A 17012-nucleotide genomic window follows, 5' to 3' on the forward strand; every position below is an offset into this window, starting at 1 on the left:
CCCCCAGGATACACCCACCCTGTAGACCTAGGGGTTGCTTGACCACAGCATAATATATCTGGGTACTTCTTATAGACTGAAGTAGAGAAAGTAGCTTCCCTTAGTCAGCCAAGTAAAGGGAGCAAGAAGGCCTGCCCAATCCTTCTCAAGCAGGTACAATAAGGCTGGCTATAATGGATAGCTTTATTATAGAGAGGGTAGGCATGGGGAGGGGTACAAGTCAGAGAAGTAGCAAAAGATTAACCCTGAGCAAACAGAAACAGCTCCATAGCCCCTTGATACATGACTAGAGTCCATTAAGCTAAATTCCTAGTTGAATTTCTGGTAAGTTACTCACTTCCACATCCAGCAAATGAGACCTCTATAAAGATCCATGTTTGTGTGTGTGTGTGTGTTTTAAAATATCTACCTCTCTTCTTCCTGCAGGGACCCTCTTAAATAGCCCTCCTAACCTCACCACCTGGACCCAGTCAGGGACAGGTGTCATTTGATGCTGGCCAATCAATCTGAAAAACATTACAGTTACCTAATGGAGTGATGTGGGCTTAAGCCCCTGCCCTACCATGTCGTGAGGCCAGAGCTCAGCACAACAGAGAGGTTACATTCACACTCTCTTACCCAAGGTCAGTCACGTACGCAGTAACCCGGGGCAGCCAGGTTGACAGATACATGAGAGAGAGCGGGGAACAAGCAACCCCAAAAGCGAGGAGGCTGGGATGGAGGTCTTCCACACCATAAAACTGTAAAACAGTATTTAATTGAAGTGAATGGTACAGTACTTCAAGCACAGGGCACTTGTAATGTAAATGAGAAACAAGTAAGACATGCATCCATTTTAGTGATGCACCTGTTATGGCTTTCTCTGAAACAGGTCAAAACATACCTTTTTCGGCCCCTTTGCAGTAAACCTCATTATCTGACTTTTGAAGTACAGATAAAATGTCTTATTTCAGTGTCATCTGGCCAGATGAGTTCAAGTCCAGAAGATGGCAAGACAACAAATATGAGGTGGTAATTAGCAATGAGGTCATTGCTTCTGCTGGAAGGGGCATCACTTAACATGGCAGTTAGCACCAATTTCCATTCTTTCCACAGGAAATTTGCTTTAAAAACAGAAGAAAGAACAACTGCATGGATTACAGCATTTTAGTACTGTTGCAGTGATGCCCCTACCCAGGAATTTCCTGAGGAACTGGGGTGTTAAACCTGTAGATTAAGAAATGGAAATGGTGGAGATGGCAGGCTTGGGGAAGAAGCCTTTTTCACAGTCGTCCATTTATTTCTTGTTAGCTGAAACTATTAGTTACAGTCAAAGAAACAAAATCAAAACTCCTGCTGGGAGCTACAGTGGAGCTACTCAAAAGGATGAAACTGTTTGAACGCTGCCTGGAACACTATGTTACTACAAAAGCTGCCATACATTCAGAGTATATGTGTTACAGGCACATTTAACTGATGGGTTAAAAACGCAGCAAAGGGACCTCAGCAAGATGTTGAGCAGGTGCTTTGACATGTGTTTTAAAGCCATTAAATATCTATCTGGACAAACAGTTCAAAAACCATATCAAGAAAAATGAGTTTTGCTTTGATGAGCAAAGGGCTATGTTCAAGGTTAAGGGGTGATCATTTCCTGAACTGGACACTGTTCTTGTGTTGAAGACCCTTGGGATTCTGTACAAATTATTTCAGGCTAAACACATCCACTGTGGCCAGTTCATACTTATAAGGGTCTTTCTTTTCATAGTTTTGAATGATAATATTTCCTTTACCTAAGAGGGAGAGTTTTGACTGAGGCCACCAAACCAACCCATCTAGCGTCAGGTTTCACATTATCAAGCCATATTAGAACATCTTTCCTTCCATGCAGCATCAGGGGGAAGAAGCTGTTCTTTTTCTTTTGAAACTTAAATAATTAAAAGTTAAAGGTCAATCTGAGTCTAGCAATCCATTGGGCTGTCATAATTTCTATAGCCAATGGCTAACATCATGTTTCATTACCTGAAACTCCACAGCCTGAATGACCAGGAAACCATTTAGAGGTCGGCCAACCAGTATAAACTCACACCGCTAGAGCCAGATGCCTTCACCTCTCCGCCGCCATACCAAAGATTAACGCTTTCACACTCTAGCTAGGGAAAGGGCACTGGCAACCATTCCAATGATTCACAAGTTACCCCTGATGTCAAGAACCCATAATACATGGGGTGTACTAGGGCAGAGATGACCTGAGCAGGGTGCGGGGCCTGGGGCAAATCAGCCTGTGCGGGGCCCCACCCTTGGATGCAAGTAAGCCAGCAGCAGATTCGGTGGGGGGGGGGGGTGTCGAGCATCTGGATGTGGCGAATTCGGCAGCAGGGGGGTGCCGAGCGGCCGGATGGGAAGCCAGCAGCAGTGCAGTCACTGTGCCACTCCGCCCAGCTCTGCAAGGCCCCCCAAAGCACGGAGCCTGGGCCAGTTGCCCTGATTCAGCCCCCACCCAGGGATGGCCCTGGTGCTAGGGACAACATTATCTATGAGAGAGAGTTCTGTGAAGGTAATTAATGCTATTCTTTGTGGACAGAAAACAGCAGTTCTACTTTTTATGTGTCTAGATATGAACTAAAGTAAAGTGGGTGCTTTGCAGCCATGCTTGTAAACTACTTCTAATAAGAAAAATAAATAATCAGGGCAACATTTGTAAAGAAGTGGGCATGGACACTTGTTACTCATTAATTGGGTGTACAGAGTATCATACCACAGAACTATAGCATCTGCTTTTGATGTTGGCATCAAAAGAAAAAAGGATGGTCTTGCCGCCAAGACAGTTGACTGAAGCTCTGAGCATCTGTGTTCAGTTCTCACCTCTTCTGCTGATTTCCTCTATGACCTTGGTAAATTAGTAAAATAAGGTAGGTAATAAACCTTGCTTTTATCTGCTGGTCTGTCTTGTCAGTTTAGACTACCATAACAGACAATTTGGAGAGGAGCCATTTTATTACGCAATGAACAATCTTGGTGTGGACCATAATAGCTACTATACCAGCCCCCCAACAAAAAAAACCAACCCCCCCAAACAACTAGAAATCTCACACAACTGAGATTAATATTAACAAACTAGCATCTGGCATAGTGATATGGAAGTTGCAGCAAAGGAGGTAGACAGAAAATCAGGGAAAATATCTTTACTGTTAGAATAGTGAGACCGTGGAATAGACTGCCTAGGGAAGTTGTGACATATTCATCATTAGAAGTGTTCAGGAAGAGGTTAGACAGCCGCTGGTCATGTATGACGTAGGTGTAGCTATGTCTATGTTCCACTATGGATATTTCCAATGTTTCTGGGCTTCACTGATTGTCACATGGGGTGGGAGGAGATTTTTTATCTGGAGCATATATTGCCAACTTTTGCAGTCACAGGACAATGACCACCTCCTCCTGCTTAACCTGGTGCAGGTTAGGGTGTTATGTCTTGTGTTGGGTCAGAGTTGACTGTAGTTTTGCTAAGAAGTTAGACAATGGATCTGCATGGGATAGTTTGGGCAGGGATGATTGTACCTTAGGCAGGGGGTTGGACTAGATGACCTCTAAAGTGTCTACCAGCCTCACTTTTCTATGACTCTGTCACCTCACTGAACGCTGTACTCTATATATATGCAGCAAGATATTTAAAACCAAATGACATATTTACAGACTTGAAGGAACAAAACCCAACATTTTTAAATGGCTTAATTATCTTCCATATTACTTACTAGGAGTATAACTGTTCTAAGGAGAAAATAACTTTCAGGTGGACTGAATGAGCTCAGGGGCAAATACAGAGAATTTAGTGGAAGACATTAGGTTACTAGAGAAGAGAAAACAGCAAGCCTGCTCCAGTTATCTGAATGATTTTTTAAATTATTTACATTTTTAATGAAACATAATAATTAAAGCCAATAGAAGCTGTCAAAGGCAAACTGATTTTAAAAAATGCTGAAAACCATTTTGGCCCTATTTTTTCTTCGCTGCTATTATTTCCGTATTTCCCAAGGTACTCTATTCCCTCCCTCAACAGGCCATTGAGGCTTCTGTCTGCAGACTAACACAGAAATATTATTTTATTGACCTCCTATTTCAAAGAGGATTGAGAGAAGCTGAAATTCCTCCTTTCTAAACAAGCAACCATAAGAAAAATGTGTAGCAGTGCTTCTGAGTGAGAAGAGTGATGCTGAATATGGAAACAAACAATAGTAAAAGAGGGTCAGATTACACATCACATTAGAGATCACACATTACAATTATACTATGTTAAGAGTACTTAAAACTTGAAAGAGCACACATTCAAAGCTCGTTAACAAGTGTTAAGTGCCTTCTGTGGCCATGTCCAGATGAGCGTGGCTGTGCCGTATGTGATTCATCTGTTATTCGCACTGCAAGGGAGCAGTGTGGGGGTGGTTTTTGATCCCTGGATATCCAGTGGTCAAAATAACCTGTGCAAAAAACCACCCCACACCAGAGCAGTGCATACAGAGACAGCAGGTGCTGCTCAAAACCAGAGCCTGGCTGGCTAGAGCTGCACTGCAGTATCTGCAGTATTAGCTATGAGCAGCAGTATCACTGCTGTTGCAGCCCCAGGAGGCCCCCAGGACCACAGGTAAGGCTGCTGGGGCCAGCCCAGTGCTGGCCCCAGCCTCTCTTACCTGGCCCGGGGCAACTTGCTGTGCGCACATGGCATGGACTTTCCCTAGGGACAACTAGTGGCGGCACAAAAGTCCACGCTCATCTGGACATGGGCTAAGTGTCTTAAAGTTACACTACTTCAGGCAAGGATTATCTTTGAGCTGTGATACCTAGCTTGAGTTAAATTAACTTCTGGCTGTTCACCTGAAATGAAACTATCAATTTGCAGTCCTCCAGTATCCCAGGAGGCACTGGTCCCAGATGGTATAGCTGTCATCCAGGACTCTATGGCCATGGATGGACAGCTGGGCAGCAAATGAATGGCGAAGGAGGGGAAAGGGGTGAAAAGGTTAGAATGGAAGGGGTATGGGAAGGGAGAAGGGGGCAGGAGTAGAAGCGGGGAGAGGGAAGGGGGAAGATGATCTTTACCCAAAGTGGCATCACTTCAAAACTCCTGGAGTATGTCTATATGTGAAATTAATGTGGCTGAATAAACTGAACTGAGTTTATTGCTCCTAGGTACTGTGTTTGCACGTGTGCCTGGGACAGCAGTATGTTGAGCTGGGGCAGAGAAGCCCCAGATGGCAGGGAGCCCAGGGGGTCATCCTGCCAGCCCTGGGCTGCTCTGACCCAGCTCAATATGCTGTGGAAGGCCTGGCTGGGGCACAAAGGTGCTTCAACGTGGGGATAGCCAGCAGGTAGCTCCCATGCTGAAGCACTCTTGTGCCCTAGACATCCCTGTCAGCATGTATATTTGTGTTGCATAAACTTGTGCCTGGTAGTACTAATGTAAGGAGGAGATAATTAGCTTGTTCTGTCCTAATAGCACTGTACGTGTAAATGGTGATGTTTTACTGCGGAGCTAATTAGTCAACTCCACAGTAGATGTCTCATGTAGACGCATCCCTAGAGGGCACTCAGCATTTGTTAATGAGTCTTTATGTGCAGTTGTTCAAGCCTGAGGTGCTTTTAACACTGTCTAATTGTAACATGTAATCTCACCTAGAGAAATAGGTGAGAAAGTGTTTTTAACTTGAAAACTACCCATTTACCACTTCATTTTCTTTTTGTTGCAATTTCTTTCCTCTTTCCCAGAAGTTCTGGAATTTCTCAACTGGAAGAAGTGAGAAGCTGAGGTGATTTCTTTATTGCTGTCATGTGGCACAAACTTTTGACCATAGAATTCAGTCAGAACAATATGATTAGAGTAGCCAATTAGGGTTGATTTGCATATTCACAACATGGTCATCAAGAAATAGTTTTAGGGAGATAATGCAAATTGAATAATAGCTATTAACCCATCAGAATACAGTGTTTGGCATGCTATATGGTAATAGAGAAATAACCATGTAATGATTATGCAAATTGGGCACCCAAAACCTATCAATGTGCATGGTAATTACACAGCTGAGAAGAAAAATGTACTTATAAGTCAGTAACTACATGGTATCTCTGCACACTGGAAAAGGTTAATCTACAAATGATTTACATAAAATACGGTGGCATCTGTCAAATGAGTTTGTTATTTCTAGATTAGTTCCAGTTATTTCTCTCACATGCCGCTCCCCTCAGTGGCTTGATCCTTTGCAAGGTTTGCAAGACTTGGCCCTTCATGAGGAAATAAATAGGCCAAGAACTGAATGGTGTACCACTTGCAATATATCTTTTCACCTCTGACATGGGCAAGGGGGCATAAGGGGAGGTTTTGGACAACAAGTACCTGTGCAATGCCTAGTATGTGGGAGAGAAGGCTTTGCTTTTCAGGGCTGTCAATCAAGCAATTTTCATCAGAACTAAAATTGCACAAGGATTAGAGAGGAATACTAACCAAAGAATTCAGGGAAGTCTTCTAACCTGCATTATGCAGGAGGTCAGATAAGATGATCACAAAGGTCCCTCCTGGCCTTCTAAAGACAAGAATGATTCACATACTACCACAATCTGCCTTTCTCATCTGGGTATTTGTATGGCCTTCATCAACTCGACAAAGTAACTACTTGGCTGGATAAAGGGAATGCCGTGGATATAGTGTATCTGGACTTCAGCAAAGCTTTTGACAAGGTCTCACGTGACTTTCCCGTGAACAAACTGGGGAAATGTGGGTTGGTACAAAACTACTATAAGGCGGATAGACAACTTGCTTAATAGCCACAAGCAAAGGGTAAATATAAATGGATCCATGTAAGAATGGCAGGAGGTTTCGACTGGGGTCTCACAAGGGTCTGTCCTCGACTGAGTAATGTTTGATGGGCTTATCAATGATCTGAATGCTCATGTAGAAAGCTCCTTGAGCAAGTCTGTATGTGATACAAACCTGAGAAGGATTGTAAACATGTTAGAAGACAGGAGTGCAATTCAGAAGGATCTTGCAGACTGGAAAGCTAGGCCAGAGGATGAAAAGGATGAAGTTCAACATTGCCATATAGTATGAAAAGATGGAAATTTATACCTTCAGAGGAATAATCAAAAGTACAACTACAAAACAGGTGACACCTGACTGGATGGCAGCACTACTGAGCAGGATCTGGGAGTCTTGGTAGGTCACAGATTCAATATGAGTGATGCAGCTGCACAAAAGGCAAATGCATTTTTGGGATGCATCAACAGAAGCATTACGTGCAAGACACAGGAAGTGATAGTGCCTCTCAACTCAGCAGTGGTTAGGCCTCCTCTGGAGTACTGTGTGCAGTTTTGGGCTCCACATTTTAAAAAGCACATGGAAAAGTTGAAAAGGGTCTAGAGGCAGGCTATAAAAATGATAAGAGGCTTGGAAAGCAAGTCATATAGGCTAGGGACAGAAGTTACACATAAACTGGCTTAAGTGATCAGAAACTGGTTTAAACCTGTAACAGCATATAGGTTCAGTGCACATAAACCAGCTTCAAAATGGCCAAAACTGGTGTAAGATAAACCTGTTGAATGTAGTATCAGACTTAACTGATTTCGGTCAAATTGGATTATGGAATTTCTGTCCTGGACCCCTTCCTGGTTTAAGTTAAATCAGAGTCCTCCAGCATCCCAGCATGCTTTTCAGCCCTCAGCTGATCTGGACTCGGCTGTCTGTGCCCGAGGGTAGAGCTGGCCCCACCCCTCTCTTCCCTAGCCAGGCTCTGGCTGGCTGAGAAGGGGGTGGGGACTGAAGGCACTTGCCTGGCTTCCCCCTGCCATAAGGAAGAGGGAAAACACCATTTCTGTCTTGCTGCAGAAAGTAGGACATATACCAATGGCTTGATATTGCGGCAAAGTAGGTTTAGATTGGATATCAGGAAAAATGTCTTCACTGTTAGGGCAGTCAGGCAGTGGAATAGACTGCCTGGGAAACCTGTGGACTCTCCATCACTGAAGGTGTTCAAGAGGTTGGACAGCCACTGGTCAGATATGATCTAGATCATAGTTTCTCAACCTGCGGTACATGTACTCCTGGGAGTACACGAGACATGGGCAGAGGGTATGCGGGTACCCCAACACTCTCTTTCTCTCATCCTCTTTTCCTCTCAAAACTATGGGAAAACATTTGGTGCAATTTAAAAAATTAAGTTCCCCAGTAATAATTTGGTGTGCCACGCTTTGCGTAGCACTGGGTTCAGCCCTCCTAGCTTTGGCCAACATCACCTCTAGCCCATGTACATACTTGAGTTGTGCACCCCTGGTGTAAAAGGTGGCAACCCTACCCACCCCAGATCAGACATCTGTCATATCACTGCCTTATATACACAGCCCTTCTGCCAACATATGGCACACATTAGTCTGTAGATATAAAATCCCCTGGAAAATTGAGCGCTGGGGTACTTATTAAAATTTTCAGAAGTTAAGGGGTACTTGCTACTTAAAAGATTGAGCAACACTGATCTAGATGTAGGTATCTCTCTGTTCTACTAATGGTATTTCCCATATTCTGGGCTTTGTCGGTTGCTGCATGGCACTGGAAGGGATTTTTTTCTCCTGCTACTACATGTGTCAGGGCTTTTTTTTTTTAAGCCTTCCCCAGAGACATTGGATGTTGGCTGCATCCAAGGCTGGAGATTTTGAGTGAGGTGTGCCAATGCTCCTGCTGGGACTGAAAGCTGGATGTTTCTGGTCAGAGGATCTTGCCTCTCTGCCATATTTTACCCCATGGTCAGATTGGTATGGACTGTGGGAGTTTTTCCTTCTTCTGTCCCAGGAGGTGTAGCCCTCTCCCCAGGATCTCAAGTGTATTTTCAATAACCTTGCAGCAGTAGGACATTGTCCACTATGGTTCCCTTGCTTAACCTGTGGCAAGTTAGGGTATTATGCCTTGTGTTGGGTCAAGGTTGACTGTAGTTTTGCTAAGACAATGGATTTCCGTGGGCTGGATAGTAATGTTTTGGATAGGGATGATCTTGCCACAGGTAGGGGTTGGATTAGATGACTTCTGAAGGTCCCTTCCAGCCTACTTTTCTATTATTGTTTGATCATCCACAACGAAAAATATATTGATGCAGGAGTTGATTGGAACTGGTTAGTTAATGGGGAAAACAAGCTGCAGGTGGAGTGAATTCTCAGAACTGCATCTACCTTGTATGCCTGTAATCCCCAGTTTTAGCAGCTTCCTACAATGTCTTTATCCACTGCCTGATAAATCATTGACTGCAAGTTCCCAGCTTAGCTTAGAGTGGAAAGAAACTCTGTTATCTCTGTTTTTTATACACAGACTTCTGCCCGGCACAAAGGGCACGAACTCTGGATAACAAAACACAGTAAACAACACAGACAAGATCAGAAGGATGCTTTAAACGATCATTTCTTCTCATGTAATAATAAGGGATTATCAACAGACATTGGCCGAAAAAAATGATAAAATTTGTAAAGCCACACAAAATTAACCTGTGGCACTCATTGCCACAATGTGTTCAAAGGGTGAAGAATTTAGTGGGATTCCCCCGCAGATTAGACACTTATACGACTGATAAGATTATGATCTGCTGTAGTAACATTAACTAGGATAAAATATATGAGCTATCAACCTTCTGGCTGCAGACTATCATTAGCCACATGTGGTTAGGAAGAAATGGCTCCCTGAGGATAGATCGTTGTATAATTGGCCACCATAGGGATTTTTATACTTTCCTCTGAAGCTTCCGATGCAGGGGATGGGATGCTGGTCTAGATGGCCCATTCATTTGATCTAGCATGGCAGTGCCCATATTACATCCTTTTTATGGTCTAAGTGCACAAATACAGAGCTATCCTCTTCCTACTTTTATTCCCTTTGTGGGACCAAATCTCTTTATTAGAGAGTTAATAAACTTCATATATATTCCAAAGATAATATTGAAAATTGCAAAATTGCGTTATGCATTTTATAATTGGTGTGGAGAAAGGAGGAGATCTAATCCTATTGGGTCTTCTCTCTCTCTCTTTTTCCCCTTTGATGGTAAGCAGCAAATTTTAATTAGCTTCATTTCCACAATTCAGTCATGCATATGTAATCTTTGTTCACACTTTTATAAAGTAAAATTAAGTGAAAGAAATTGGGTAATAATAGAAAGCTTGTCTAAGCAGAACAAATTTGAATTATCAAACAGAAAGAAAGATGACTGAAGCTACCAGGCTTGAAGTTGCACAAAGTCTGAGGTGGTTTCTCTGAAAAAGGACTGCATAAATAATCTATTGGAACAGGTGCTGATTATCCATGTTTGGGCATCCTTTGTTCAGTAGTCGCTTGGGCTGCCTAGGTGTAGTGATAACCACTGAGTGTGAGGAGACTGCTTAATAACAGCTTTCTAATGCTCTTCTTTTATCTCTAGATCAGAAGTGACCTGAACTTGTCTACTTAATAAAAATTACTTTCTGAAACCAGTTTTTTAGATTTCATACTGGGACAGCTCACCATACCAGGGTCTAACATGATTACGACTGCAAAGCTACCCTGCCACTTTGCATTGCAATTTCAAGTACTCCTAATCCAGCCATACACTTCCTAATTACATGTTTCCGGGGGTCAGCACAAGTGTCATAGTTTGAAACTAAAGCTAAAGTGTGTATTCAATTCAATTTCCTGCAGTGAAGCAGGGGAGAGGGCAATCCTCTGCTAGCCTAATCCTCTGCTAGTCACGTTTGTTAGGAAGTATGAACATGATTAGGATTACTATCTGCATCATTTTGTTATCTAGTGTGAAAAGATGGACATTTAAAGGGATAGTATTAACCTGTTTAAACTCAAGTGTTTGACTGACTTTAAACGTATTAGGCCAACCCTTACTTTCCAAATGATTACTTTAGAGAAGCATGATCAGTTTATCACCTGTGGGCCTTTCTAAATTCAAATTCTTCTTTTTGTATTTTTTGTATAAAAGCTGAAACAAAAGTAATTGCTGGGGTATTCAGCTGGTGTAAACTGGCACAGCTCCACTGCAGTCAGTGCATTTGTTCCCATGGCAAGGACTGATCAAAGGATACATAAAACACAAAGGGATGTTAGTCAAACAACAACCTAATCAGAGTTCAGCTGCTGAATGAACCAATCCTCTCTCTCCAGTGTCTACCAGCCCCACCTTTGTTTGTGCCCTGGCTGATAGCTTCAAGGAAAGACCTTGTGGGGCAGAGCTCTGGTTTCAGGGAATAGGGCGGGCCCACCTGGGCTTGAATGGCAGATGCCTTTCAAGTCACCTGGCTGCTCCCCAGTGACTACTTCCTTGCACAGTTAATGTTTAACAGAGAGGCTGGAGCTGCAGACAACCCACATTTTTCTGTAGCAAAAGGCAAGTTGAATCCTGCATGGAGCAGATGGCAGCAGGACCGAAAGAGGCACAGAGCTGCGGAGGGTGACCTGGGGTGCTGGGGGAAGATCTGAGTTGGGAGAGCACAGACAATGAAAAGAAGCCGTCTCTGAGCCTGGAGGAGGCAAATGCTGAGAACAGCCCTACTGCTGGCTCACCTTCTCTGCTGGTTTATTGACACAGCCTTTGTAGCTAGCAAATCAGCTTTGATTCAGGTGTGGCTTGTAACCACTGCAGCCTGAGTGCACTGGCTGGTGAAGGGGAAGATCTATTTGCTGCTGCTTCAAGGGACTAGGAGTTTCTTGCTCTTCTTGGAGGGGACTGCTCATGGCTGGGCAGAGTGGTCAGTTAGACTGTTCTCATGTGATCGATCACAGCTACGTGCAAGAGTTTGAGGTGGCTCAGTGGATTAAGATCGTGCTGGCCATTGTCTATGTCGTCATCTTTGTGGCGGGAATCATGGGGAACAGCATCACCATCAAGACCACCAGGATCCTGCAGCAGAAAGGCTACCTGCAGAAGGAAGTGACGGACCACATGGTGAGCCTGGCCTGCTCAGACCTCCTGGTCATCCTGTTGGGAATGCCTGTGGAGTTTTACACCACCATCTGGAGCCCCTTCTCCACCCCAAATGGCAACGTGGCCTGCAAGCTGTACTGCTTTCTTTTTGAGGCCTGCAGCTATGCCACTGTGCTGCATGTGGCCACTCTCAGCTTTGAGAGGTACACTGCCATCTGCCACCCCTTCAAATTCAAAGCTGGCTCCAGGCCCCGCAAGGTGAAGCTGCTCATCACCTTTGTCTGGGTTACCTCCATCTTGGTGGCCCTGCCTCAGCTTTTCGCCATGGGCATAGAATACCCCTTAGAAATTATCCAGGGCCACCAAGGAGTGACCGCCTGCACCCAGCCGACTGGCAGGCACCACATGCCCGAGTGGAGGAGTAATATGACCATATGTACCAACCTCTCTTCCAAGTGGACTGTCTTTCAGTCCAGCATCTTCAGCGCCTTCGTTGTGTATGTTTTGGTGCTGGCATCTGTGGCTTTCATGTGCCGCAGCATGATGAAAGCCCTGATGATACGCAAGCAGGGCACCATTGCAGTAAGAGGAGGATCGGGGCTTCAAAACCAGCAGCTAAGGACAAACGAGAGTGCCGAGAGCAAGAATTCCAGGAGACAGACCATCCTCTTTCTAGGTAAGAACGCATTTTATATTTTGGGGATGGGAAGAAATGGCAGGAGCAGTAAGACCATGGGGCACGGAGGAGCATCAGTGTGGTAGAGGTCTCTTGTGTCTGTTTGGGCTGCCCAAGGGGTTGCGCGGAGCTAGGTTGAGTCTGGAAAAAAAAATCTTAGTGTGCTAAGGTGGAGCTTTGGCTAATTTATATGATGGGGAAACACAGTTACAATTTGTTGCTGGTGGGTTTTGTTCCCCCTAGAATTCCTTAGTATCTGTAGCTGATCTGGGATGCAGGCAAAATGACCAGTTTGAGCTAAATCTGTCTTCCAGGTGGATGCACATTGCTCTAATTCAGAACTGCGCCTAGCAAGGCTAGTATGCTCTGCCACTTTTGTCAACTGCTCCTGTCCTGCATCTGAGTGTTAGCGGAACTGCTGGGAGGGTGGGATTGGTCTCTCAGATTTGCTATTGCCCTTCTTGATATTTTTTTCCTTTTGGTCTCCTTTGAAGGCCCATAACCTTGAAATTATGTTTGATTATTATCTGTCTCACCACATTTGTCAGACCAAAACTAATCAAGTTGTCATTTCGCCAACTCAGAATCTTTTCAGTCTGTGATCCATGTTGCCTCTGCATCTTGTTGAGGCTCTAGGAGGTACTCTTAATCATGTCCTGGTTGAATTACAGCAATTTCTTGTTTTGCTGGATTGCTTAATACAATACAAGCTGCCAAAAAAATAATAATAATAATAGAACTGTTGAATGTGTGAAATGCACAGAAGAGCTAGGGTTTTATGCAGCTTTCTGAAGCTCAGTATGAAACCCTGAAGAGGGAACTGATACAAGCAGGCCTTTAATTTAAACCCTTCTTGTCTTCTGTGGTTCATGAAGGCCCTTCCAGCAGTTTGCTGATTTAGAATAGGGTTGGAGGGGGAGAGCTAGGATCACTACCATTGGTGAAAGGCAACTCGTGTCTGCTTGGGTCCTTCTGTATCCTGAGATGAAATCTATGGAACGTGCAGAGGCTTAACTTGCTCCTGCAACAGCATCTCTCTGTTCAGGTTAAAGGTCGGGGGCAAAGTGGGACCACGCATGCCCTCCAGCTTCTTTGTAGACTTAACATGCAAGATAGGAGGCTTCAAGCCACTCTCCTTGTTCTGCAACATTGCTCCTTGTGTCTAAGATGTGCTGCTCAAAAAATCCTCTCCTTCCTCCAGCGTTGTGTCTTACTAACGCAGATGAGGTTGGGGTCCTCTGGAATAAAAGTGATTTTAAACGATTCTAGAGGTTGCTCCAAGGAACTGAAACTAACTTCTGGGGTGGAAGGTGCTGATGACTAATGTGAGCTGGTTACGAGAGCAAGGCAGTTAGAAGGCCTGGCTTTTCCATACTTCAGTGTGCAAGGGTCTTTCCGGTACCTGTAGATAGGTTTCGCCCCTCGCATGCCGTCTCAAACCACATTTGATTCCAGTTAAAGACCCAAATACAGCCACATGGGTGTAGAGGTGAAGCTAAATTACTCTGGCTTTTCTCCTTCCCTTTAATTATGCTTCCTACTTAGTGCAAGTCTAAGTTGAAGTACGTCAGGATGAGGCTGTTGGCAGGCAGGGTGTTCAAAAGCTAAATTAAAGCACTTGGCTTGCCCTTCTTCTTATGGGAATTTACCACTGATAACTGACGGCTTCTGTGAACCCTCAGCTTCCTGGAGCCATTAGGCATTTCCATGACTTCCCTGAAATAATTTCTATAATATACTTCAAATGGTTCTTAATATGAGTCTTACTAATTAACTTGGGTTAGGAAATAAATGAATAAACTGAAGAGGAAGAAATCATGGCCTGTGTCCATGCGAATAATACAATGCAATTTAATTTGTGGGTTTCATAAGAATTCTGCTGTAGGGTAGTTTTAACCCCGAAGAAATGAACATACAAATTGTTTACAAATCGCTGAATTTAAATAGACTGATTTAGCAGCTCTGTTTTGGTGTTTTGGGGGGGGTTGTTTGTTTAACAGATGGGCCAAATTAAAACAAATCTTTGCTCATTTCCAATATAGTTCCCATTTTAATGTGAAATGTAAATGACGGCATATAGCAAGATGTCTTTGGGCATCTAACAGCAATAAAAATAATGTAGCATTTTCCTCTTCTAGTTGTTAAAAGTGATAACTTCTATAAAAGAGAAATTGAATTCATAAATCTACCAAAGATGAGAAGAACCCAAATAGAAAGACAGAAGGAAGAACTGATGCTTTTTTAGTGTCATATTATAGCACCGTGCTTGGGAATAATGAAAACAAATTGGGAATGTACATAAAGAAAAAATATTGACTGTATTGCTTTACAATGTAATTTGCAGATAAGAATCAAGATGGAGATGGGCTCGGGTATAGCTTAGGCTTGAGAGATGGGGAAGAGGACAAAAGTAGGTACAGCTAAAAGTTGCCCAGGCCTGAATTCTTCTTACTTAATGGTGACAGACAGCAATATTGACTCATAGTATCTGGTGTAATTGTAGACTTCTAGTCTGACAGTACAATATGCCTTTTTCAATACTAAAGTGTCTGAGGAATATGTTATTTAACTGCTGCGAACGGTGCTGCTTGGCGACTCTTTTTTCCCAGGTCCTTGCCTATGCTGGCAAGAAGGAGTGATTGGTATAGAGGCCACAATAACACTTCTTGTACTAGGCCTGGGGAATCCTTCTGATGGCTGGCCACCAGTGGTGGTGGATTTATGGCAGTATTGCTTCAGTGTATTGAAGAATTGATTTTTGTTGTTGTTGATAAAGCCATTGAATGTAGCACAGTGGTATTTCTTTCATACAGCTTTCTATTTTGATTGCTGTGTGCTTAGAAGAAGATGTACTGGGGACTCAAAGTAGAGATATCTTTTATTAGACTAACAAAATTTTTGCCAGGCATTGGGGAAAAGGGTGTAAAAGTTCTACCGAGGAGAAGTTTTACACTCTTATGCCTGATGAAAGGTGTTTGTCCCTGAAAACTTGCAATTAAAGAATTATTTTTGCAAAAATCTTGTTGGTCTAACAAAAGATATTATCTCTACTATGAGTCCTGATTGCTTTTTCCTCTGGACCAGTATGGCTACAACGTGAATACCTAGAAGTTACACTGGATGTAAGCACTGTGCTACAAGGCTTGTTGCACTTGGGATGGTGGGGAGGGGGTTGCAAAAAAAAAAAAAAAAAAATGTTGCTGTCATCTCCATCTCCAGTGTAATTTTTCATGTGTTTAATCATTTAAGACCTGACCCTGCTTCTTTTAAGACTGTTCTGGGACTTCTCCTGGGAGTGAAGCCAGTCGAATCTGGTTCTGGTGTTTATGTGGGGGTTTTGTCTTGGGTCTTATGGCTATGGTCTCATGGCTATAAAAACATCAGCTTTGTATGTATATAAACATTAATAGAAAGCATGTCTCTGTCGAAGAGCTACTTTGCACAGTAGGCATTATGACCAGCAAAGCGTATTAAAATCTAGATAAATACTGCATCTCCATAGCCATGTATGGATCACACTTTGTTCAGTATTTAAACGCTTGTGCCTTTTATCTATAGCAGCAGAAGCTGGGCACCCTTATTTTCTCAGGCAGGTGCTGGATGGACAGGGTTTGCATTAAAGCGGGCGATTTCAGCTTCTGCATAGGCAGGAGCAGCACAAGATCCCCCACAGCCTCTCCCCGTTTGCTGAAGGAGAGGGTGCTCTTTGCTCAGCTCCTGCCTGTCTGCCATCTGCCAGAGGAGTTGCAGTGCTGGGAGCGGGGTGGGTGCAGGCTGGCACTGCAGGGACTGCTCTGGACCTCGAATCTTCCTTTGTCCTGGATGTGAGGCTGTCCTACCCTCTTGCCTCCAGCGGAACAGCTGCTAAGAAAGCCACGTGTCCTGCTGGGTGGTGTAAAGGACTCCTGTAGCCTCTGAGCGGCTGCTGCTCCCAGCCATTTCATTAGAATAGGGTTGCAGCTTGCTTTTTTGGCTGCTACGGTATCTGCATAACTGGGTACTCTCTGGCCTTGCTTTTCTCCCAGACCAGCAGAGCCGGTTCTGCCATCCCTCAAGGCACAGAGCAATTTGCATGCCAGTTCCACAGTACCGCCCCTCCCGGTGTGGCAGACCGTGACCACCCTTTCGCAAGGTAGATGTCACCTGCGTGCTCTGACGGCCCGTGTCCTCCAGGCTCTGTGGATGTCCATAATGCTTTGTGCGGTCTCTCTCTTCCAAAGAGTTGCCACGTACTATTTTCCAGTGTTGATCTAGCTGAATGCTAAGAACATTGGACCAATACATAGAGTACCCCAGAATATTAGTGTGCCTTGTTGATTAGCAGGGATCCTGGTTTTCTCTGATTTAAAAAAAAAAAAAAATCTCCAATTTTTAGATTTAAGTAAAGGAATAAAAAACCCCAATTTTCCATGATTAAAATGAAACACCACTAAGATATA

The 17012-nt window shown here is 43.8% G+C and overlaps 1 protein-coding gene across 1 annotated transcript in view; it reads left to right on the forward strand.

Moving 5' to 3' along the window:
* The first annotated feature begins 11275 nt into the window (after positions 1-11275).
* The window catches only part of GPR39 (G protein-coupled receptor 39), a 118828-nt gene continuing 113091 nt past the window's right edge, over positions 11276-17012 (forward strand). The window contains exon 1 of the mRNA XM_019554391.1: positions 11276-12573. Coding sequence (XP_019409936.1) covers positions 11706-12573 — 868 coding nt within the window. The 5' untranslated portion in view covers positions 11276-11705. The remainder of the gene's footprint in view (positions 12574-17012) is intronic.

Source organism: Crocodylus porosus, unplaced genomic scaffold (genome assembly GCF_001723895.1).
Source record: "Crocodylus porosus isolate Cpor-Errol unplaced genomic scaffold, CroPor_comp1, whole genome shotgun sequence".
NCBI lineage: Eukaryota > Metazoa > Chordata > Crocodylia > Crocodylidae > Crocodylus > Crocodylus porosus.